Below are 23,959 nucleotides of genomic sequence, written 5' to 3'. Positions count from 1 at the left end.
CCTTTCCCTACAGTCTTACAGGAAATATGGTATTCTTCAGTTTTTAAGGTTGTTGATTTTCCTACTGCATGGAAACCTTCCCTTCTTCCTTAAAATACATAGAGGTCTCTTATGATGGTTAAGAATGGGTTCTGGAACTCTACTGCCTACCTTTAAGTCCTGGTGTGGCCACTTACTATTTGTGTGACCTTGATCAAATTTCTTAACCTTTCTGCTTTAGTTTCTTCATCTATAAAAGAAAAATAATAATTCCTAACTCAAAGGGTTGGTGCAAGGATTAAATGAGTTACTGCTTTGAATTATGTGGATGCGTGACACAGAGTAAACTTTCAGTAAATGTTAGTTATTACCATTATCATAATTATCCTCTTCCTCATCCACACTCTACCTACTTGGTCACTAAGGTACGTCAGTTTTTCTTTTTAGACTGTAGGACATTCATGTCTCATTTCCCACTGGCACTGGGACCTTTCTAGACCATGACAGTTGCTACCTCAGGCCACAGTTTCCAAGACAGCGTCAGTACTTTTTTCAGTACTAGACTAATAACAGTTTTATATTGTCACTACCCTGCTCTGGAGGGTACAGCGGTTTTCAGTAACTTGTTTTACCAAGCCCAGACTTCTCTGTCTGACTGTGTGGCTTCATGCTACTTCTTGTTCCACTCAGGCCAGTCTCATATTTTCTCACTTACATCAGACACTTGGACATTTGCTCATGTTCTTCCTTCAACTTTTATGCCCTTCCTTTGTGCCTTTACCTCTCTACTCTTAGTATTTCTATTCTACCAATACTTTAAGAACCTAGTGTTTCTTTTTTTTTTTTTTTTTAAAGATTTTATTTATTTGAGAGAGAGATGGAGAGTGAGCCAGAGAGGGAGAGAAGGAGCACGAGGAGGGAAGAGGGAAAAGCAGACCCCCTGCTGAGCAGGGAGCCTGACGCAAGGCTCAATCCCAGGACGTTGGGATCACGACCTGAGCCGAAGGCAGATGCCTAACTGAAAAAGCCACCCAGGCACCCCAAGAACCCAGTGTTTCTTTTCTTTTCTTCTTTTTTTTTTTTTTTTTTTAAGATTTTATTTATTTGACAGAGAGAGACAGCGAGAGAGGGAACACAAGCAGGGGGAGTGGGAGTGGGAGTGGGAGAAGCGGGCTTCCTGCTGAGTAGGGAGCCCGATGTGGGGCTCTATCCCAGGACCCTGGGATCATGACCTGAGCTGAAGGCCGATGCTCAACGACTGAGCCACCCACACTCCCCAGAACCCAGTGTTTCTAAGACGGCTTTCTGGCTTTTAAGAACTACGCTTGGGGTAGGAGCAGGATTGGTAAAACTGGGAGATATTCATGCTGGAAAGACTGATTGAAAGATCAGAGTATGGACTCAGGGTCTTTAAATTCAAGAATGGCAAACAAGAACTGAAGTCTGAGAAGCAGATCTAAGGTGGAAGGACCAGTTTAAACTATAAGGATTTGGACGTGGAAGGATGGGATATGAGTGATGACTGAGAGCAAAGCAGTATTGAAAACATGAGATGTCATTCAGGTTTGAGACAGACGAGGACAGGTCCTAATGGATCAAATGATTTTTAAGGTCCGCATGACTGGGCAAGGTAGCATATTTCTGAATTGATAAGGGAGAGCGAGTTATGTTAAGATCAGGAACAGCTGTTAGGAATCTGAAGTAGTCAGTATTGGGGAGTTGGAAAAGATTGAGCCCCTGGTTTGGCTAGAATATCACGGTCAGAAAAACTGAATGTACTAAGCCATACAACAACTTACATTTCTTCTGGCTATGATTAGAACTGGGTTGTGAGGATATTGCTATACTGAAGCACCTTGATAGGCTCTCTTGCCAGGGGTCTACAGATAGAGTGACTACCATTAATCCAACCAATAAGGCCTTCAGTGATTTCAGTGTGCTCAGTGTAGGTCCCATATTACTTAACTCTTGATTAAGCATACTGCTATTGCTGTGATTGACTTATGTGAATCTCTTTTTCTCCATTTATAGTTTAAGCTAGATCAAATGATGACCCTTTTAAAAACAGGGCTCTATAGGTGGTAGGATTAACATATAGCTGCATGTATTTAAAGTGTACGGTTGGATACATTTGAAATATGTGTACACCAGTGAAGCCATCACAATTAAGGTAATAAACATATTCATCAAACTCAAGTTTCCTTGTGCCCTTTTGTAATTCTTCCCTTCTGTACCTCCCTGCCTCTTCTTTCCATCCACATCCATTGACTTATTCTGTGTTGCTACAAACTAGTTTTTATTTTTTAGTGGATTTATACAGTATGAACTCTTTTTGTCTGGCTTTTCTCAGCATATTTCTTGTTTTTTTATCACCTTTTTTGCATAATTATTTTTGAGTTTATCAGTAGTTCATTCCTTTCTCTTGCTGAAGAGTATTCCATTGTGACTACACCTCACTTTGTTTATCCATTCACCTTTGGGGGAACATTTGGTTGTTTCTAGTTTTTGACTGTTTCAAATAAAGCTGGGATGAACATTTGTGTACAAATCTTTGTGGTTGTATTGCTATGAGTTGGAAAGCTGGATAATATGGTAGGAGTATATTTAACTTCTTTTTTTTTTTAAGATTTTATTTATGTATTTGAGAGAGAGAGACAGCCAGCGAGAGAGGCAATACAAGCAGGGGGAGTGGGAGAGGAAGAAGCAGGCTCCCAGCGGAAGAGCCTGACATGGGACTCAATCTCAGAACTCCGGGATCACACCCTGAGCCAAAGGCAGACGCTTAACGACTGAGCCACCCAGGCGCCCCAGGAGTATATTTAACTTCTTAAGAAATTGCCAAACTGTTTTCAAAATTGGTTGTTAACATTTTACATTCCCACAGCATAGCTTGAGTTTCAGTTCCACATCCTTAGCATACTTGGTATGGTCACTCTTTTTAATTTTAGCTATTCTGCTGGGTGTTTATTGGTAGCTTTTTGTAGTTTTAATTTACCTTTCCCTAAACGATATTGAGCATTCTTTCATGTGCTTATTTGCCATCCCAGTATATTCTGTGTTGAAGTATTTGTTCATATCTTTTTCCTATTTAAAAAAATTATAGTAAAATATACATAACATAAAACTTACCATCTTAGGCATTTTTATTTTTTTAAAAAGATTTTTACTTATTTATTTGAGAGGGACAGTGAGAGAGAGAGAGAGAGCATGAGAGGAGGGAGGGTCAGAGGGAGAAGCAGACTCCCTGTTGAGCAGGGAGCCTGATATGGGGCTTGATCCCAGGACTCTGGGGTCATGACCTGAGCTGATGGCAGATGTTTAACTGAGCGAGCCACCCAGGCACCCCAACATTTTTATTTTTATTTTTTTAAAAAGATTTATTTATTTATTGGAGAGAGAGAGAAAAAGAGCGTGCATGCATATGGGGGGGAGGGGCAGAGGGAGAGGTAGAGAGAAAGAATCCTCAAGCAGACTCCCTGCTGAGTGCGAGCCACCCAGGCACCCCCCCCCCATGGTACAGTTTAGTAGCATTAAGTACATTCATGTTATTTTGCAGCCAATTTTCAGAACTCTTTGTCTTACAAAATGGTTTCCTAAGTATTGGGTTTGTTTTGAAATTTCTTTACATATTCAGATATAAATCCTGTGTCAGATATATGCTTTATAATTATTTTCTTCCAATCTGTGTTTTGTCTTTTCAGTTTATTGTGTATCTTGAAATCAATTATGGCAGGAATGAATTACTCCACATTAATTGACAAATTGCTACAAATCAGGGCTTGATTTACTATTTGTTGATTGTCTATACTTAAGAAATGGGGAAAATGTTAATAATGCAGATTAAACTGAAAATTATGTTGTGTCTGTAGCTCTTACATTATAAAAAGTGTAAGAAAGTATGGAAGGAAATATTCCCTCTAATACTTGAAAACTGTTATCTAATCAGCAGAGAACTCATTCAGGTCAGACGTATGTCTTCATTGTTCCACCCTTGTCAGTTGCAACCATCACTTGGCTATGAATATAAGAATTCAGCAAAAATCAGTGAAAGCATTCTGTGACAATCAATTGACTATGTGGAATTTACGATAGAATTACATACTTTTCATTATTTGTAAATTGTGTGGTACATATCTTTTTATCTCGGTTAAGTTTATATTAAGCTTATGTATACATGTAACATTTTTTTTTCTGCAGAGACAGTTGTTAAATGTTTACCAGCATACCAGTGGCCACACACTAATAAGTAAGCGTCAGGAAAATGTGTCTAAACTCATGTAGCTTGAATGAGTCAAGAAAGAAAAATGAGGTTGGGAAACAAAGTCATTCCATAGGTGATAAGAGAACGAAATCTAATTCTGAGAACAAAATATGAAAGGGATGCGTAGTAGGGAGAGAAGATGGAAGGCACAATACACAGAAGGCCAAGTCAATTCTCTTATTACTAAAGACACAGAAGAAGTGAGTCATTTTCTTTTAGGAGTTTTATGGTTTAAGGTCTCACAGTTAGTTCTTCAGTCCATTTGGAGTTTATTTTTGTATATGGTATAAGAAAGTGGTCCATTTTCATTCTTTTGCATGTAGCTGTCCAGTTTTCCTAATACCATTTGTTGAAGAGACTGTTTATTCCCTATTGTAAATCCTTGCCTCCTTTGTCATAGATTAATTGACCATATAAGCATGGATTTATTTCTAGGCCCCTATTCTGTTCCATTGATCTGTCCTATTTTTGTGCCAATACCATACTCTTTTAATCTACAGCTTTGTGGTTTATCTTGAAATCTGGGATTGTGATACATTCAGCTTTGCTCCTCTTTCTCAAGATTGCTTTGGCTATTTGGGGTCTTTTGTGGTTCCATACAAATTTTAGTACTGTTTTTTCTAGTTCTATGAAAAATACTGTTCATATTTTGATAGAGATTGCTTTGGCTATAGAAACATTTTTCTAGATATCTTTTTAGGCAAGGGAAATAAAAGCAAAAATAAACTATTGGGACTACACCAAAATAAAAAGCTTTTGTACAGCCAAAGAAACCATCAACAAAACAAAAAGTTAGCCTATTGAATGAGAGAAGATATTTGCAAATGGTATATCTGATAAGGAGTTAATATCTAAAATATAAAAGAACTTCTACAACTCAGTAACAAAAAAACCAAATAATCTGATAAAAACGGGCAGAGGGCCTGAGTAGACATTTTTCCAATGAAGACACGCAGATGGCCAATAGACACATTGGAAAGATGCTTAGCATCACTAATCATCAGGGGAATGCAAATCAAAACCACATTGAGAAATCACCTTACACCTGTTACAGTGGCTAGAATCAAAAAGCCAAGAAATAACAAGTGTTGGTGAGGATGTGGAGAAAAAGGAACCCTCTTGCACTATTGGTGGGAATGCAAATTGGTGCAGCCATTGTGGAAAACAGTATGGAGGCTCCTCAGAAAATTAAAAGTAGAGGGGCACCTTGGTGGCTCAGTTGGTAAGCGTCTGCCTTTGGCTCAGGTCATGATCTCAGGGTCCTGGATCGAGCTCCTCATTGGGCTCCCTGCCCGTGGGGAGTCTGCTTCTCCCTCTGCCCCTCCCCCAGCTTGTGCACGCTTTCTCTCTCTCTAATAAATAAATAAATAAATAAAATCTTAAAAAAAAAATTAAAAGTAGAATTGCCACATGATCCAGCAATTCTACTACTTGATATTTACCCAATGAAAATGAAAACACTGATTCGGGAAGATACATGGACCCCTATGTTTATTGCAGCATTATTCACAATAGCCCAGATACAGAAGCAACCCAAGTGTCCATCAGTATAGATGAATGGATAAAGAAGATGTGACACACACACACACACACACAATGGAATATTAGCCATAAAAAGAATGAGATTTGCCATTTGTGACAACATGGGTACACTTAGAGGGTATAAATACCAAGTGAAATAAGTCAGAGAAAGACAGATACAGTATGATTTTACTCATATGTAAGATGTAAAAAAAAAATCAACAAAGAAAAGAAAGAGACAAAAAACCAGACTATTAAATACAGAGAACAAACTGGTAGTTGCCAGAGAGGGGGAGGTCAGTGGGATGATGGGTGAAATAGATAAAAGAGATTAAGAGTGTACTTCCTGATGAGCACAGAGAAACGTATAGAATTCTTGAATCATATATTGTTTACCTGAAACTAATGTAACACTGTATGTTAATTATACTTCAATTTTTAAAAAGTATAAAAAATAAAAAGAAATTAGATAAAGAAGGTGAGTTGTTGTAGGATATTTGTTTTGGTCTGATTTGACTTGCTCTTATTGCTGTAAGCGTCTGCTAATATTGAAGAGGAATGTTAAAAACTCGTATATTACTAGTATTACATTAGCAACTTCAAGTAAGCCTTGAATAACTAAATTTAATTGTTCTTAAGACCAAAAAAATTACAAAATACTTTTTAAAATTTAAAATTGGAACATAGAACAATTATGTGTTCTCTGTTGCCTGCTAGAGTTTGTGTCATTAGTTACATTGCTTTTTTATCTATACACTCAATTCTGTCATGTTTACCGTAGGTATTACATTTCTTTCAAAAGGTTTTTTCTTTTAAGAATATCTTGATTTTGAATCTGATGACTAACTTTAAAAAATATTTTGTTTTGTAGCCATGCAGGATATACGTACTGTGGGTCTTGCGCTGCTCATGCTTACAAACAAGTGGATCCATCTATTACGTAAGTAACACAGTCTTGTTGAAGCGGGACGAGGTTGGGAATTATGTGCACTTTGTCACAATAGTAATTTGTTTCGGCATGCTTATTATTATATACTTGATTTCACTAGGGATTTAACTTTTTATATATTTATTATACCTTATATAGGTTATAAAAAGCTTTCATACTGTTTTTCATTGAACATTTAATTTTTATTTTTGATTTTGTTGGTAATACATTTAATTCTGCAAATGTTAGAAGGTTAAATGTTTTGGTTTTTAATTTTTTTTTTTTGCCTTTGGGAGGTGAGCATCTTTAAGAATGCAAAGCGCTTTGTTCTATGTTAATCATTTTGTAATTTAAAATTCTTTATTCTACTTGTTAAATTGTGGTTAATGAAAGAAAATCATTTCTCATTGGCACAATGAGGTAGCTGAATTATTTTAGAATCTGACAGTGAATTTCATATGGCATTTGAAGCATGTTAGCTCTTAATTCAATGAGAGCTCTGAAATTAGCTTTAAAAATTTTTTCTGGCAGATTGAGACATATTAAGTAATATACTGCTCTCTAAAATAAGTTTGTGAACTTTCAAAAGCTTCTGCTAGAAATAGCCACCCAAATTACTTAATTTGCTGACCAGCATTTTATTTAAATCATTAATTCACAAATGTGAACCAGTATCAGGCTCTAGTCTATATGCCAGTTATACACACTGTACGAATAGGTAAAACCAACCACCTTAATTCTGTCAAATGTTGTTAGGTTTGACTTGTGTTAGTAGAGGTGAAGCATAAACATTCAAAAGAAGTAACTCACAGCAGCCCTGAGTTTAAAAAGAAAGTCTCTCCCCACAGTCTAATCCTTTGCCTTTGAGCAATTTGTTCAAATTTTCAAAACAAAAGAGCTGTTCTTTTTTGTTTTTATGTCATGTGCTCTTTGTTGGAAATTATTTTTAGTAAGTTTTTAATGATAAATAAAATGATAGTGTTGCCAAATTGATGAGGTTTTGGTTAGCCCTGCCTCATTTATGATGTTTTGAGGAGTGTCTTTTTCTTAATACATATTTAATATCCAATTTCAGGTAATTTATTTCATGAATAAGAACAAAAATAAATTAGATTGGAAAGATTTTCAAAAGTTTACTTCATTTCGGCCTATAAATAGCTATAATCAAGGTTAGTTAATATGACAGCCTTTTCCTAACCTATTTGATGATGCTATTTTCTAGAAGGTGCTCCTGAATTAAGTGTGGCTTAGTAATATGTAGACAGATATAGAACCTATATTGGTAGATGCAGAAAGCATGTATTAAATAAGTTGATAGAAAGTACGAATGGAATGAAAAAGAGAAAAAGAAAGAGAGCCAAAGACTAAGGTGATGATAAAAGAGGTGAGTGAAAAGAGAGGCGAATGATGTGTGTAGATGTGATCAGCTTATTTTTGTAATTAATATATAGTAATTGAATTTTGAATAAATAAATCTGAAGGTTTAAGCGTTAAAAATAATTGACAGTCATAGCTATATTCTCTTAAAAGTGGCCCTCCTTGAGACTGGCAATGTTTCAGAGTCCTTTGAGAAAATAGAGAAAGAACATCTTTCTGGGAACTATGAGAAGTTTAGAGAAAAAATAACAGTCCAAGAGAGAAGATTAAATTCTCTGCCACTAGCTTCCATTCTTACCTTCCACACTAATCCATTCCCTACATGGATCATCTCTTGTACTGTCTTGTACTTTGAATGGATCTTTTACCTTTGTGTTATTTTGTAATATCTTGCATGAAACATTTAGAAGATATTTCTTAATTGAATTATGCATATCTTTGAATGTTGACATTTCATCATACAGTGCCAAAAAATCACATTTGTTAATATCACCACGAATTTCATCAGAAATATCTCTAATTATTGGGAAGCTGTCCATCTCACAGTGATAGAAGTTTTGCAAAAGTCCCATTTTCACTTAAAAGCTTCAGTTATGTCTTGGGCAATGTTTTCTTTGAAGTGGCAGGCCCATTTTGTTCATTTTCTAGAAAATTTCTGCCAAATACCTAAATTGGAATAGCCATAATTTGTCCACAGTCATTTTTCGAAGTAAAAATTGTGTTCCATGAAAAAAAAGTCTAGTTGAGATCATTCTCATAATCACACAAATGTTTTCCCCAAGACATAATTCTGTATATAGTAAAAGTGCTTTATGCATTTATCACCACCAATTTAATACATTTTGTCGTACAGAATATTTTTATAAAACTGTATTCAGAGTTCAAGATTTAATGAAAGTAAGTGAAACTGGCCTAAAAAAAAACAACAAAAAACCTTGGTGTGGGTGAAGGTAAAGAATACATGACTAGCAGTACATTTTGATTCCATTACCTTGATCACAGTTCTAATGTGCCAGTGGTTTACCCAGCCTCATTTTTGTACCATAAGTACAAATGTCAACACAGTGGAAAAGGCAAATAAATTCCTGATTATTATGAAAATACTTTTGATTTTGTGGGATTCTTGAAAGGGTCTTGTGGAATCTACAGTTCACAATTCAAGAAGTGCTGGGATACAGGGTGATTGGATTTAGATTATGGGTGTTGGGGAGGGCATTTCTGAGGAAGTGATTTTTAAGCCAAGCCAAAGGAACAAGAGCATTTGTGAAGGCTTTGAAGGAGGCTGAGTTGTGTTCCAGTCATCAAGGAACTTCAAGACCAGTATACGTAAACTATTGTGATCAAGGGGTGTTGGGGGGCAGAGTAATGCAAGATGGGGCCAGTGCATTTGAGACTTTAGAGCCCATTTTAAGGAGTTTAGATTTTATCCTCTGATTATGAAAAGTCATTGAAAACCTTTTAAACAGGGGAGTAATGAGATCTGATTTATGTTTCGAAAGGAGTACCTTGGTTGTTTAAGGAATATAAAAATTGATATTTTTTAAGTAAGTTCTTTCTCATATTTATCATGCAAAGTCTTTTCTTTTTACTAAAACTTTAATTGAAAACCTGGAACTCAGGATGTACTTAGATAGTAACTTGATTTTGATTCCTAACTTTCAGAAAGCCTTTCAGGGTAGAAAAAAGAGCAAAAGTAATCTTCTTTGGGGCCACATGACATTTAATTTAGTTAAAATATCTCTACTTGCCAGGAAACATCTTTAAAAAATTACTTGTATTCCATTATTTAGAATAAGTAGTTGAATATTTATGAGGGCAGATTTTCAGGTAACTTATTTATTGGTTGTACATACTACTTTTCATAGTAAGTAACTCCACAAATGTGAATTCTCTGGAGGTATTATATGTAAACTACATTTATTTCTAAGAGAATACCTCTTGACTGTTTTCTGTTTTTTCATATTAAGCTTTTTTTTTTAACATGTGTGACAACAGTGATGATGTGCTAATATTTATCAGTTATTCATTTAAAGGCAAAGCACTTTGCAATTAATTGAAGGGAGAGAAAACGTCATTGCTTCCAATGCCTATATTACTCATTTTTCTCCAAAATATTCCTGTGGCTTTGGTGTTTATGGATCTAGCAATCTAGTCCCCCTAAAAGAAAATGCATTGTATTTTATTTACATTATTAATTTTCTTTTTGTTAGTGTATAGCTAACAAAGAGACTCATTGTGAGATTACTACTAATATGCACTTTTTTTGGCCTCCTTTTCAATGATGTTTAGCCTATTTTTGGTTTATTTTTGGGTTTATCACTTATAAGGATTTCTTATTGATGTGACTTAAACCTCTTTTTGCATATGAGTGAGTTTCTATTAGACTGGAAGGAATCGAGTACACAATTGGCTAATTCAGATGGTGGAAACTCTTTTCTCCACCAGTCTTATCTTTTCATCTACGTTGGGTGGAGGGGGAGGCCAACAAAGTAAGTCTGGTATTTCAGGGGACAGTTAGGCTTTCCAAGCTGACCTTTGGTGTTTATTTCTGGAGTAGTGCTCGTATTTTAGTCACTATTAGAATCTTGTTACACTTACCTAGAAATGTATCTGTGTCTTGAGTTTAAATTGATATTTTAAAAGTCATTTCATATTTTAATTATATATGCTGGATTTCCTAGGAGTGTTCTGATTTTAAATATTCTGTGCCTCTGTCTTGTCATAGAAATGCATTCCTCAATCATAAAAATGCCTTCTTTTTCATACTTTGTTCTTGGTTCATATAATACTTGTCCTTAGGCAAGTCACCTAAACACTCAACCATTATGTATGTCCCTCATTAGACTTTGATTCAAAAAATTGTGATGATGATTATGTACTGTAAAGATAGAACATAATGGCATCTCTTTTGTTCATTTAGGAATCTAAATTTGATTTGATTTTTTTTTTTTTTTAAATGGCTGTTGACTTGCTCATAGTGGTGATGATAAGAAGTGAGTATTGGCAGTGGGGGAGGGGGGGATGAAAAGAGAAAATGGTTTTGACTAGAAATGGCCTGTAGATGAAGTCTTACGTTTGCTATCCCTGACATCTTGAGGAAGTTTTGGGATTCTAAACAGAGAATTCTCTTTTCCTTATCCACATCTTCCTTACTGTCCCTCCCCACACCACAGCAAGTAACATATAGCAGACAATAGGTTAATTTTCTTAGCTGTAATTGAATTTTATGAAAATAAATATATGCCTAAGCACATTCCTTGGCTTGCAAGTTTTTGATATGAAAGAACTAGCTCATGTCTCAGTCTTTGTCCGTTAATCAAGCAATGAGTAGTAATTAATTTTTTCTAGGTACATAGCTTATCGTCTATTCTCTTCTTTCTCATAGTTTTGGTTTTTCAAATCTAGTAAGTTTTTATGTGTGTGTTGGGGGGAGATTTCATTCATTTGAATCTGGGAGAGCAGAGAAAATGGATAGTTTTGGAATTTAGATTGTAGTGATGTTTGAGATAAAATGAGGGGAAGTTAATTTTACTCTTGATGTCAAGATAAAGGGATTGTAAAGATTTAAGCTATAGTTTAGCCCAGTTCTTTTCTTTAGCTACAGTGCAAATAACACATAATCAAGTTTCTTTGTCTTTGAGAATGACTTCTATCTACTTGAATGGGAACAGAGAAAGCTTATTATACAGAATTTTTCTCAACAAGAATCCTCTTTTCTCTGCTATGGTAGAAATGTGGAAATAACTTTATCAGAATGGTTCTTTGTAATGATACTTTGTAGGGAGTTTTAGACATTATACTGTCACATGTTTTTCTTAAAGTTGTGGTAGATCTTATGAGGCAAGTTTAGAATGTGTTATAACTTTGAGATTTTATTTATAGCTGAAATGTTTAAATTCAATGAATAAAGCTATTGAAAACCTTCTGTATCCTAGGCATTCTGAACGCAGAGATGACTTTAATCATAGCAGTTGATTTACTCTAGATCAATAAATCAGTAACTAGTATGCCCAGGTGTTGAAAATGGTTCTTCTTCTTCTTCTTCTTCTTCTTCTTCTTCTTTTTAAATGGTTCTTTTAAAGGCCTTCCAACAAAGAGACAAAGATAAGGAACTGAAATTAATTAACTGAGGAGCAGATCAGTTGTGGGTATATTAGTTTGCTAGCACTGCCATAATAAACCACCACGAAGTAGGTGGCTGAAATCAGAAATTTATTTTCTTTCAGTCTGGAGGCTAGAAGTCCAAGATGAGGGTGCTGGTAGGGTTGGTTTCTCCTGAAGCCTTTCTTCTTGGCTTGCAGATGGCTGTCTTCTTGATGCCTCTCTGTGCATGTGTGCCCCTAATATCTCTTCCTCTTTCTTATAAGGACATCAGTCATTGGATTCAGTCCTCATCTGAATAGCCTCCTTTTTACTTAATGATCTGTTTTAATACCTTATCTCCTAATATGGTTACATTCTGAGGTACTGGGGTGGAACTTCAACATAAATTTTAGGGGTACATAATTTAGCTAATAGTAGGTAATGAAATCAGTCAAGAAAGAAAATGGTGCCATGTGTGATTTTTAAAAATTACTTGTTTTTTTTCCCTTTTATTTAACAAGATTTGTGTAGAAGTACAATTGTTCTGTGCTTTTTGTTGTATATCTCCTAGCCGGAGAATTTTCATCCTTGGGCCTTCTCATCATGTGCCCCTCTCTCGATGTGCACTTTCCAGTGTGGATATATATAGGACACCTCTGTATGACCTTCGTATTGACCAAAAGAGTAAGTATATAGAAATCTTATAGCTTTTAAACAGCTAAAGATTTTTTTAAAATAAGAGTAAGTTAATTAAAAAAATTAAAAATACGAATATTATAAGTAAAATCTCAGTTTTAAAGATAAAATTGATTTCAACTTATTTGCAAAAAGCAAAAACAAAGAAAGAAGATCTTCTATATGCTTAAAAGACAACTAGAGTTTTTTTTTGCCAGCCACAAAAATCTGTCAGGTCTACTAGTCTCCAGACTGTTTATATTACATGTGTATTCAGGGAAATGTCTTATACTCACTGTACCATGAGACAAGAAATTAGTACCCACAACAACTTGAAGAAAGATTCTGGGCATGTTAGTCTGACTCTATGTATATCACTTTCCTCATTGTAAATAGGTCATGGTGATAATGCCTTTATTTCTTCTCAAATGACTTTTATGGGGGGGAGAAAAGTGAAACTCTGAAACAAAGGTGCTTCATAAATCATAAGCGTATTTTATTTTTTTAACATGTCCTCTTATTTTGATATATATTTTCCATAGGATTCCAGAAATCACATCTTTTATTTAGTTGTGTCTCATTTTATGCATTGAATGTGTAAATTAAAATCTTTTGACTTTATAATAGTATTTTTGGAGGAGTGGGGAGTGTATATATATACACAACAGTACAGAGAATAGCATAACAAATATTCTTGTACTTACCATCCACAATTGACTCAGAATTTTCCCCTTATCTGAACCCTCTGCTTTCCCAAAAGCCGTCTTCATGAGCTTGCTTTGTATTCTTTCAGTGCATCACAGTATATTTTAAGTATGTTGGGTGCTTATTGTTTCAAGAAACCTTGGAACAAATTCTTCTGTAGGATGAAAGAAGCCATTTGCAAAATAGACAATCACCTCTTTTTTCCTTATTTTTTAGGCCTAATTTTTCATAATTTGGGGTTTTAATTGTTACCAAGTATTAGTAATTTGTTGTTGGGATAATTTTTACTAAGTAAACTGGAGTATGACTAGCCTTATTACTCCCTGTGATGCTTTTAGGGAACACACTTTATTTTTAAAACCTTGTTGGGGCATTCAGAACATTTTGGTTTTAGATAGCATCCTAATGAAGGAATGGGTGATTTTTAATCAGGTATAATTTTGCAGAAAAAAAGTCATGCCATCATTTGTTTGTTTCTTTGATATTGGTAAGCCCATTTAAGGATGTAGTTATAAAAATATTGATTCTGTTCTATGATAAAACAAAAATATTCTTATATCACCTTTTTTACGTATTAAATTTCATCTTTTTCTTATTATATCATATCTATTTTTAAGTATAATTCATCAGAAGGGTCTGAATTACTAGATCATTTTAGAGTTATTTATGGCATGGTGCTATGGTGAATTTATGTTCTGGTCTGTCCCAGAAGCTTAATTTTTAATTTTGAGGAAAATAGCATGCTTAATAGGAATTTTCTGTTCTTTGTATGGCAGTCATCTGAGATGGGAAATAATAATCTCATAGATTTTATCATAAAACAAAACAAAACTTAAAAACTATGTTATTAACCTCATGAGTAGGTAGAGCAGTGGCTTTGCTTTACTTTGTTTTACTTTGTTTTACAGAGCATGTTTTACTAGGAATTCAACTGTGTTCTTGTTGGCATGTGCTGATTAAAGTCAGGGAAAAGCTTAGACCCAGAGGTGATTTTAGATGTAATAAAAAGAACTGATGAACATTTTAAATGATTATTTTTATATAACTGTGTAACATATGAAAATGCTGAGTAGTCATCACATGTATTATTGCTTTGGTATGTAAAAAGCTAGTTTTTCCTTCTTTTTTAAAGATGAAAATGAAGGAGAATATTATGTGGTACTTCTGTCTCTTGCGAAAGCATGTAGTTTTTTGTTACTGAATAGAGTCTCACAGAATAAGGATATACATTAATGTATTTGTTTTACTATATTTTGAAATCTCTTTAGTTTACGGAGAACTATGGAAGACAGGAATGTTTGAACGCATGTCTCTGCAGACAGATGAAGATGAACACAGTATTGAAATGCATTTGCCTTACACAGCTAAAGCCATGGAAAGGTATATTGATTAATACAAGAAATCCCAGAGAAATCATGAGTATTAATTTCTTTGGAATTATTTTCACTGGGTAAAATAATTATTAGGATAAGGAGATTTAAAAAATTTTTTGTTATTTGAGGTGCGGCGGCTCAGTCGGTAGAGCCTGCAACTCTCAATCCCAGAGTTGTGAGTTTGAGCCCTACATTGGGTGTAGAGGTTACTTAAAAATAAAAATCTTAAAAGAATTTTACTATTTGAAATGATATAAAAATTTGAGATTGGATATTTCTAATGTGGATTGAAGTTGGTTTTGAGTAGTTTGCCTATAAAGGCTGAATATGTGAATCAACATGGTTTTTTATTAGGTGATAATGTTTTAAAAAACATCTGTGTGTGTATGTGTATGTGAGTGGGATGTGTGTGTGTGTGTGTGTGTGTGTGTCTATTATTTTATTCATTTGACATTTATCTCGGAATAACAAATTCTTTTATGCTATAAGTAAATAATCATAAAATTTTAGATTTGGAAGTAACATTGGAGCTCATTTATTTCAGCCTTATGTAAAGTACATGAATATTTTTTATGATATGCTTGATAGATTATTATTTGCTACTTGCTAAAGGTCTTCCAATGGTGGGATGCCCATAAGACTATTAAGTAGAATAGGACAGGGACAATACCTATTTTATTCTCTAGTTGTATCCCACGGCCTAGCACAGTGCCCATTACCTAGTAGTCATTAGTTTATTTTGTAAAAATGAAAGAATTTTTTAAAGGCCTTTCTTCTTTTAGGGCAGTATTCAAATGAGAAAGTCTTCCTTTTGTAGGTCACATATGTCTAATTTTTTCAACCATTGCCTTTACATGGACTTAATATTCCATATAGAGTTTGACTAGTTCTAAATATGGTGAGATTATTCCTTTCCTGGATCTTGTCATTATATTCTCTTAGTAAAATACATGGTGTATTATATAGGTTTACAGTAAATATTTGTTAATTAAATGTATTAATGAAGTCCAAGATCACATTAACATTTTTCGTGTTAATATGGCTTACTTGCTATTGGCTAATATACTTGTGGCCAGCTAAAGCCCAAGGCTTTTTCATACAGTTCAGTTGGATTATTTTCTCTTTCGTACTTTGGTTTCTTTTTAACCGTCAGTTACTAGGTTTAATTTTTTCTTGTTGGTTTTAGTCTATTATGGCAGTCTTTTTGGATCATTTCCACCCCTAATTCTGTTATGAAAGAGTTATTTAACTTCTCTCAGTCAACATCTATTCATGATGATAACTATGATGCTTTGTGTAAACCTGAAGAAGTTTCTAAAAAATCAGTGTGATATTAAATTATAAGCAGTATAATTTTAGGTTAATTGTGTTTTACCACATTCTAATCCTTCAGAAATTGTTAAACCAGTATAAGCTGTTCATTTCTTGGAATGCTAGTATAATCAGAACATTCCATTCTTCAATTACATAGAATAATAGAAAACTTTTGTTATTTCTTGAAATGTTTGCATATTTTGTAATGAGAAAATATATTTTAGACTTAATAAAGCCAACAGTATCCTTAAGGAAGTTTTAACAAAATAATATTTTTGTTATTTCAAAAGTAAAACATGTAATTTTGAAAATTTAGGAAAATAGAAACTTAAAATCAACCAAAATTCCTGTTCATAATTCCCCCTCTATTAAATAGCGTTAAATAGCCACTATTAAATATATCACTTCTCAAGAGATCTTCCTTCTCTCCCAGATTGCATTTGTATCTCTAATACTGACTCTTAGAAAGTACCCAGTACTTTTCTTTTGTAGTCTTTGCTGCACTCACCACCTGTATTAGTTATCCATTACTGTGTGAGAGATCGCTCCAAAACTTGTGATTTAAAATCACAACTATTATTCTGTAAATTATTGCTCACAAATTTTGGGTCAGGAGTTTGGGAGGGGACACCTTGCTCTGGTCCATGAGATGTTGACTGAGGTAACTTGAATGGGCCTAGTGGATCCAAGATGGCCTTGGTGCTAGCTTTTAGTTGAGATACCTCATTTCTCCTCTAGGTGATCTATTTGTTCATCATCCAGGGCTTTCTCTCTTCTTGGCTTCTCTCTAGAAGGATAGCCTGGATTTCTTTACATCGTGATTTAGGGTAACCAGAGAACAAAAACAAAAGTTCTTAGCCTCTTAAGGCCTTGGCCTGAAATGACACAGCATCATTTTTATCATATTCTCTTTTTCAAAGCACAAGACAATGTTAGCCAAGATTTAAGGAAAGGAGAAATAAATTCCACTTCTTGATGGGAGGAGTAGCATGTGTATATTCAGGAATTGTTGGTAGCCATCTTTGCAGATGGACTGTATCACAGTACTTTTGATGGAAAATTCAGTGTCTCTCCAACACATAGTGCTCAGTCCTCCTAAGATGCCCAGAAATCTCATTCAGTTAGGACCTCAGGTTCAAAGTCCATTACCTTATGATCTGCATTAAGTTGGGATGTGGATGAGGCTCTCTGGGTACAGCTCTTCTTGATTTGGATACCTGTGAACTAAGAAGACAAGTTTTACCCCACCCCCACCTGCCATTCACTCCATATACAATCCTGAGGCAGGAATTAAAAAAAATTTTTGAAGATTTTATTTATTTATTTGACAGAGAGTGAGAGAGCACAAGCAGGGGGTATGGCAGGGTTGGGTGGGGGAAGCAGGCTCCCCGCTGAGCAGGGAGCCTGATAAGGGGCTTGATCCCAGGACCCTGGCATTATGACCTGAGCTAAAGGCAGACGCTTAACAAACTGAGCCACCCAGGTGCCCTGAGACAGGAATTCTTAGCCACACAGTAGATATTCCCAGTGGAGAGTGAAAGAATGGGAAGCATATAGCAGCCTCTGGTCCAAAGCAATTCTGAAATCTAAGGGAACAGAGAATGTTCTTTGATTAGGGCTTGGTTCTGACTTCTGGTAATGGCTTCATAATTCCTTACTTTTCTCAGCTCTTGGCTTGGTTTTTTGGGTTCTTGGCTCTACTTGCTGACTCATTTTTGCTTCTCCATGAGAAATGGGCCTTGTTTACACCTGAGCAGTCATTTCTGTCTACTTTATGTATGTGGCAGTTTGAAAACTTAAAGGCCTCTTTTCATTTGGAACAGTGTTTATTTTAAACTGTAGAACTCCATTAATGTTGTGGGTTTTCTGTATATCAGATAATAAGCTCTGACAGTAGTCACATCCATGGTTCTATCAGTGACAGGACTCTCTCTACTTTGCATCCCAGTTTAGGGTCCTCTAAGGTTCTTAGAAGCCCTTTTGCCTACCTGAGAGAGAATGTAAGCCCTATCTTATTAAGTCTTTCTGTCGTCTTAATAAAGGATTTTACAGATGAGTTTTTGATTTGATGATTGTGAGCCTATAATTTATTGGGAGTGCTTTGGATTTGATCTTTGTCTTCATGTTGTTTCTTTGACAATCTTTTGCTATCTGTAGAGGCTAGTGATGAGAAACAGTTCTTTTCCAACCAAACAACTCTTGGTTAGAAATATTTCCTTTAAAATTCTGCTTGTAATTCTTTAGCTCGTGTTTTCTTCTTTTACCTTCTCATACTTGGCTATTAAGAAGCCAGTGACACTTTGAATATTTTGCCTGGAAATCTTCTTAGCTAGATCTAGAGGTTTGCGAGGTATATTTTTAATGTTCTAAGTTATTATACATGTGATCATTATGCTAATTGTTCTGCCGGTATATCATATGGGGCCCTCTTCTTCTGGCCTTATATAGCAGTTTCCTTATTGCTGTAACAGTGCTCTGTCTCCTTTTTGCCCTTCCAGCTTCTGCCTGCCTCAGTGTCTTCAAAGCCAGTGTTTTAGGTTTCTGTTCCAGTAGTACCCTTTTCAAGCACTGCTTTTTATCTCACATACTTATTGTAGCATAACCAACCACCTCAAAATGCCTATTTTTTTGCTGTGACTCTGTGAACTAGAAATTTGGTCAGGGGTTAGTGGTGGTAACTTGTCTCTGTTTCATCTGCTTCCAGTTGAAGCAGGCTGACTTAGGCTGAAGGCTCTAGGGCACCTTCACTTCTTGTCTGAGGCTGCGATGCTGGTTGTCTGTTGAAGCTCCTTCGTTCTTGTCTCGGTGCTCTTCATCTCCACCTGTTGTCACTTATCCTTCAGGGCCTCTCTCTGAACAAGGTATCCCTCTCCTCAGATAGTTGTGGACTATCATGAAGTACATGGCAGTTCAGGGCAGCCAGAAAATAAAACTAGAAACTTTCAGGCATCTTAATATCTGGGTTTGGAGCTGGCACAGTGTTACTTAGGCCACATTCTCCTCATCCAGGCAAGTTGCAAGGCTAAGTTCAAGGAGAGGGAGAAAGAGACTCTCCTTTTGGTGAGAGGGGTGACATGGGCATTCAGAATTAGGAGGAATTTTCAGGGATTATACTTGAAGACAGCTTACTGTAGTACCACTGTAGTTAAATAACCATTTTGATGATTGCCTGCATATGTCTGCCTTCCTTGGTAGTTCCCTAATCTGCTTCCTGCATGAGGACAGCTAGTCTTCACTGTACTTTCTGTGCCCAGCTCAGGACCTGGTACACAAAAAGATTCCTGTAATTAATTGTTGAATGAATTAATAATGATCTTCCCATAATTAAATATTAAATATTTTCCCCAAAATGAGGTCAAATGTTCCTATTAACTGTTTCATATTATGAACATATTTCCATGTAATTTTTATTCCTTTTTATTGAGTATACATAGAACTTTCTAGAATATGGCTATGTAATACTTTAACCAGTTGACCATTTAATTTTCTAACTTTTCTTTCATTTTTTCACTATAGTCATTACAGATTTTTTAAATTAAATACCTAAGGTATTATTTATAATTCTATGTGTTATCTTAAACAGATTTAAAAAATAATATTCATTAGAACTTTTAAAAGAAATAATGAGTAGTATAACGGAGAAAACATGAAATGACCCATAATCTCCTTGCTTAGTTAACCCTATTGACATTAAAAAAATACTTGTACAGTACTGTACATGGCTTGAAAATGTAAACAGCATCAAGAAGTATAAAATGAAGAGTTAAAGCCTCCGTGCTTCTGCTCAACCTGTGTTCATATGGTAGTAAAAATTGTTGTGTATATACTAACATATATGTGCATATGTTTGTATTATCTATATAAGATTTATATATAGACATACTTATTTGTGTAAATTAAAACATGTATACAAGAGATCATGTCTTGCAAGCTTTATTTTGATCCTTTTTTCCCATATATTATCTTTACTACTGAAATGCATAATAATTTCTACATTGCTTATAATTGTATTGAAGAGAGTTAGGATATGTAGAAACCATCTATCTTGAAAAAAAAAACTAGTTAGCTCTGAAGATTAGTAGCACTGGATCCCAGCTCTTCTTTTTTCTTGCTTAGTTCCCTTGAACATCCCCCCACATATTCCTTTGGGGTATGTTTTGGGTAATTTGTTTTGGGTAATTTATATGCAGTAAAATGTACTCTTTAAGGCATAGAATTCTATGAGTATTGTCAAATTTAGAGTTTTATATATTCATCACAGTCCAGATATGAAATAATTCCTTTGCCTCAACTTCACTATTTTTTGTTCAGAAAAATGTGCAGAGTACTTAGTATGCTTTAGTAGCTTTGAAAGTGTTTCATTGAGAAATATGGCACTATAAAGCCATTCATGTTCACTGTGAAAGTATCATCATTATCTTCTTAGCCATTTAATACTTTTTGTTACTGCTAATAGTTTGGGACATAGACAACTTGAAAGTACAGTACAGTGTATTTAAATGTGTTCCATCTTCTGCTTTAGGTTCTACCAGTCTTACAAATTCAGTGTGGTTAGGATTTGATAACTCTTGGAGTACTTAGACTATTATTAAAAAACAGCAACTTGATTTTGCACAGTTTACCCAGATCGTAAAGCTGCAGTCTTGTAATTATTACTTTTATCTATATTGATTATATGTTTGAGTTCTCTTGAGTGAGAACTCTACTATAAGATGGCTTTGTATGATATTAAATAATATTAACTGGACAGTTTTTGCTGTTCTGAACATCTTGCATTAGTATGGTACATTTGTTATAGTTGATGAAGAAATACTGATACATTACTACTAACTAGGTCCATAGTTTAATTAGGGTTCCCTTTTGGTGTTACATAGTTTATGGGTTTTACCAAATGCCTGAAGTCCTTGTTATCTACCATTATTAGTACCATACAGAATCATTTCACCGTCCTAAAAATCCCATGTACTCTTCTTGTTCATCCTCTCCCACTACATTCCTCCCAACCATCCCCTGGAAGCCACTTACCTCTACTATCTCCATAGTATATAGTCATATAGTTGGAATCATACAATATGATTGTATGTCATCTAATTGGAATCGTACAGTATGCAGCCTTTTCAAGTTGGCTTCTTTAACTTAATAATATACTTTCAAGATTCCTCCATGTCTTTTCTTGGCTTGATAGCTTATTTCTCTTTATTCTGAAGTATATTCTATTTTACAGATGTATCACAGTTTATTCATTCACCTATTAAAGGATTATTGATATAGTTGGCTTAGTATCTCTCATATTTGTTACTGCTTTCTATTTATTGCCCTTGTTCTTTATTTCTTTTTTGTTTTCTGTTATTCTGCCTTCTGTGGTTTTAATTGAGCATTTTATATGATTCCATTTTTTTCCTTCTCAACATATCAATTATAGTACTTTTTTTAAAAAAAACTTTTTTTAGACGTTGCTCTAAAGTTTGCAACATGCATTTTCAACTAATCCAAGTGCACTTTAAAATAAGACTGTACTGCTTCACAGATAATGCAAGTACCTTATATCAGTATTTCCAGTTTGTCCTTTCTGTTCCTGTCATTCATAAGCTATAATTACAACATATTGTTGCTATTAGTTTTTGAAGAAATTGTTGTATCTTGGATCAATTAAGAATAAGAAACATCAAATGAAATAAACTAAAGATGTTACTTTATCGTTATTTCTTCTCTAATGTGCTTTTTTCCCCTTAAAGTAGATATGAGTTTCTGACCTATATCATTTTCCCTCTCCCTAAAAAACTTTTTACTAGTTTATAGCTCTGATTTTATTCTCTAGTACTTGCTATTTTGTGTTGAAAAAGGAATTCTTTACCACCACCTCAGGAATACACGAGAGACTCCTTTTATGATGTTCCTTTAAGTCACAAATAATGTATTTTATATATGGGGAGTAATTAAGTAGGCTAGTAAACAAAACTCCCCCAATGGCAATTCTCCTCCCTTTAGTTTTATTAGTTAATTTATGTAAAAAATTTGGTTTTAAGATGGTTTAAGACATTTCCTCTCAAGTTTTAAAAATTTTGGTTAATATGCATCTTTCACATGTTACAGAGCTACTTAACTGTACTAACCTGTGTGCAAAGAATGACGGGGAATAGCAAAATAAGCAAACATTGTGTATTTCCTTAGCATATAGCGTGGTAAGAAAGATAAGAAATGTATATAATTAGATGTAATATAATTCAAAATGTATTAAGTGCAGTTGAAGAGTTTATGAGATCCCAAAAAGGGGATGTGGGAGAAGAGAGATATACTTAGGGGAGCACACATGTGGCTTCATGGTATAGATAGCATTTGAGTAGACTTGGAAGATGGCTGTAATTTTCACAGAGTGGGGCAGGTTTCTGTGGGAAAGGGAGTTCTGTAAATACAAAGTATAGGAGTAGGAAAATGAGGGACTTAAGAATGGAAAGCTATTTACCTTAGCTTAAGGAAGTTGCGAAAAGGCATGCCTAGTAACGGAGGTGTATCTGTAGATGTAGATGTTTTTGTTTAGGCTGTGTAGTTAGAAAACGTTTTCTTATATATATGAATATTTTTAGTTGGCTATTAGTCCTACCACTTCCTGTTATCTTATACCTTATCCAGCTTTTAATGCATATTTAATACCAACCTGGAGCTGGAGGCATTTGGGTAGGTGACTATCTATAGAAACAGAGTAAGAGGGGCTGGATTAGGAAGTTGGAACAGAAGGTTGGGACCATTTTATAGAGGTCATTGAATGTCATTGTAATATATTTATATTTTATTCTGTGATTGGTATAGAGCTAGTAAAAGTTCCTCAGCAAAGGACGGGCATGGTTAGAACTTGAAATCATAAGCATATTACTCCTTTTTTCTTTTTTTTAAGTAGGTTCCACATCCAGTGTGGGGCTTGAACTCACAACCCTGAGATCAATAGTCGCATGCTCTACCGACTAAGCCAGCCAGGTGTCCCAAATATTACTCCTTGATGGTGTGATGGTACAGTGAAGGATGGATTAGAGGTGGAAAAGATTATTAGAAATAGTTTAGTAAAGAAACCATAGGGCTTTGAACTAAAGTAGTGGCGGATGGGTAGCAAACTGAGCAGATTGTGGGAGACATTTGAAGGTTAGAATCTATAGAACTTGGTAAATGTTTCTGTGTGGGGGAGTAACATGATTTTAAGAGCATGCAAAAGTGAAAGGCCTAATAGTATGCCATTATCAGAGATGGTAAAGCCAGAAATAGGTATAAGTTTAAGAGAATATAGTGCATGGAAGTGTTGACTTGTTCCTAATAAAATATGGGAGTTTATAATTTTGCCAGTAAGCTTAAACCAGTTTATGATAAGATTATCTTGCTTCAGAGGGTTGAGTAGTACCTGAAATATGACTGCCCTTATGTAAACCTTTTTTCTCATTATTCTTACTCAGATGGAAATTAAGAAAGATAAATAATTACCTTTGAAAGTCATTTTAATAATCTGATTAAATTCACTTAATTGATGAAACAGCAAAGACTTTATAATGACTTAAATCTTAATCTTAGTCGTCATTGACAGCTAGCTTGCCTCCCCCTTTCCCCTCTTGCTTCCTCCTTCCCCAGTTCTTTGGTTCTGCCTGATGTTTTTTTCTGGATTTTTTTTTTTTTAAGATTTTATTTATTTATTTGACAGAGAGAGAGAGAGCCAGCGAGAGAGGGAACACAACCGGCGGGGGGGGGGGGGGGGGGAAGCAG

The 23,959-nt window shown here is 34.9% G+C and overlaps 1 protein-coding gene across 7 annotated transcripts in view; it reads left to right on the top strand.

Moving 5' to 3' along the window:
• The window catches only part of MEMO1 (mediator of cell motility 1), a 114,744-nt gene that overhangs the window by 62,914 nt on the left and 27,871 nt on the right, over positions 1–23,959 (top strand). For 6 of the 7 annotated variants that reach the window (XM_040623066.1, XM_040623068.1, XM_040623070.1 and 3 more), the window contains 3 exons: positions 6,633–6,701; positions 12,721–12,833; positions 14,798–14,909. In XM_040623066.1, the coding sequence (XP_040479000.1) occupies positions 6,633–6,701; positions 12,721–12,833; positions 14,798–14,909 (294 nt within the window). The remainder of the gene's footprint in view (positions 1–6,632; positions 6,702–12,720; positions 12,834–14,797; positions 14,910–23,959) is intronic. The other variant, XM_040623067.1, reaches the window with a different exon arrangement.

This window comes from Ursus maritimus, unplaced genomic scaffold (assembly GCF_017311325.1).
Source record: "Ursus maritimus isolate PB19 unplaced genomic scaffold, ASM1731132v1 scaffold_6, whole genome shotgun sequence".
In the NCBI taxonomy this organism is placed as follows: Eukaryota; Metazoa; Chordata; class Mammalia; order Carnivora; family Ursidae; genus Ursus; species Ursus maritimus.
This window is presented reverse-complemented; position numbering and strand designations above follow the sequence as displayed.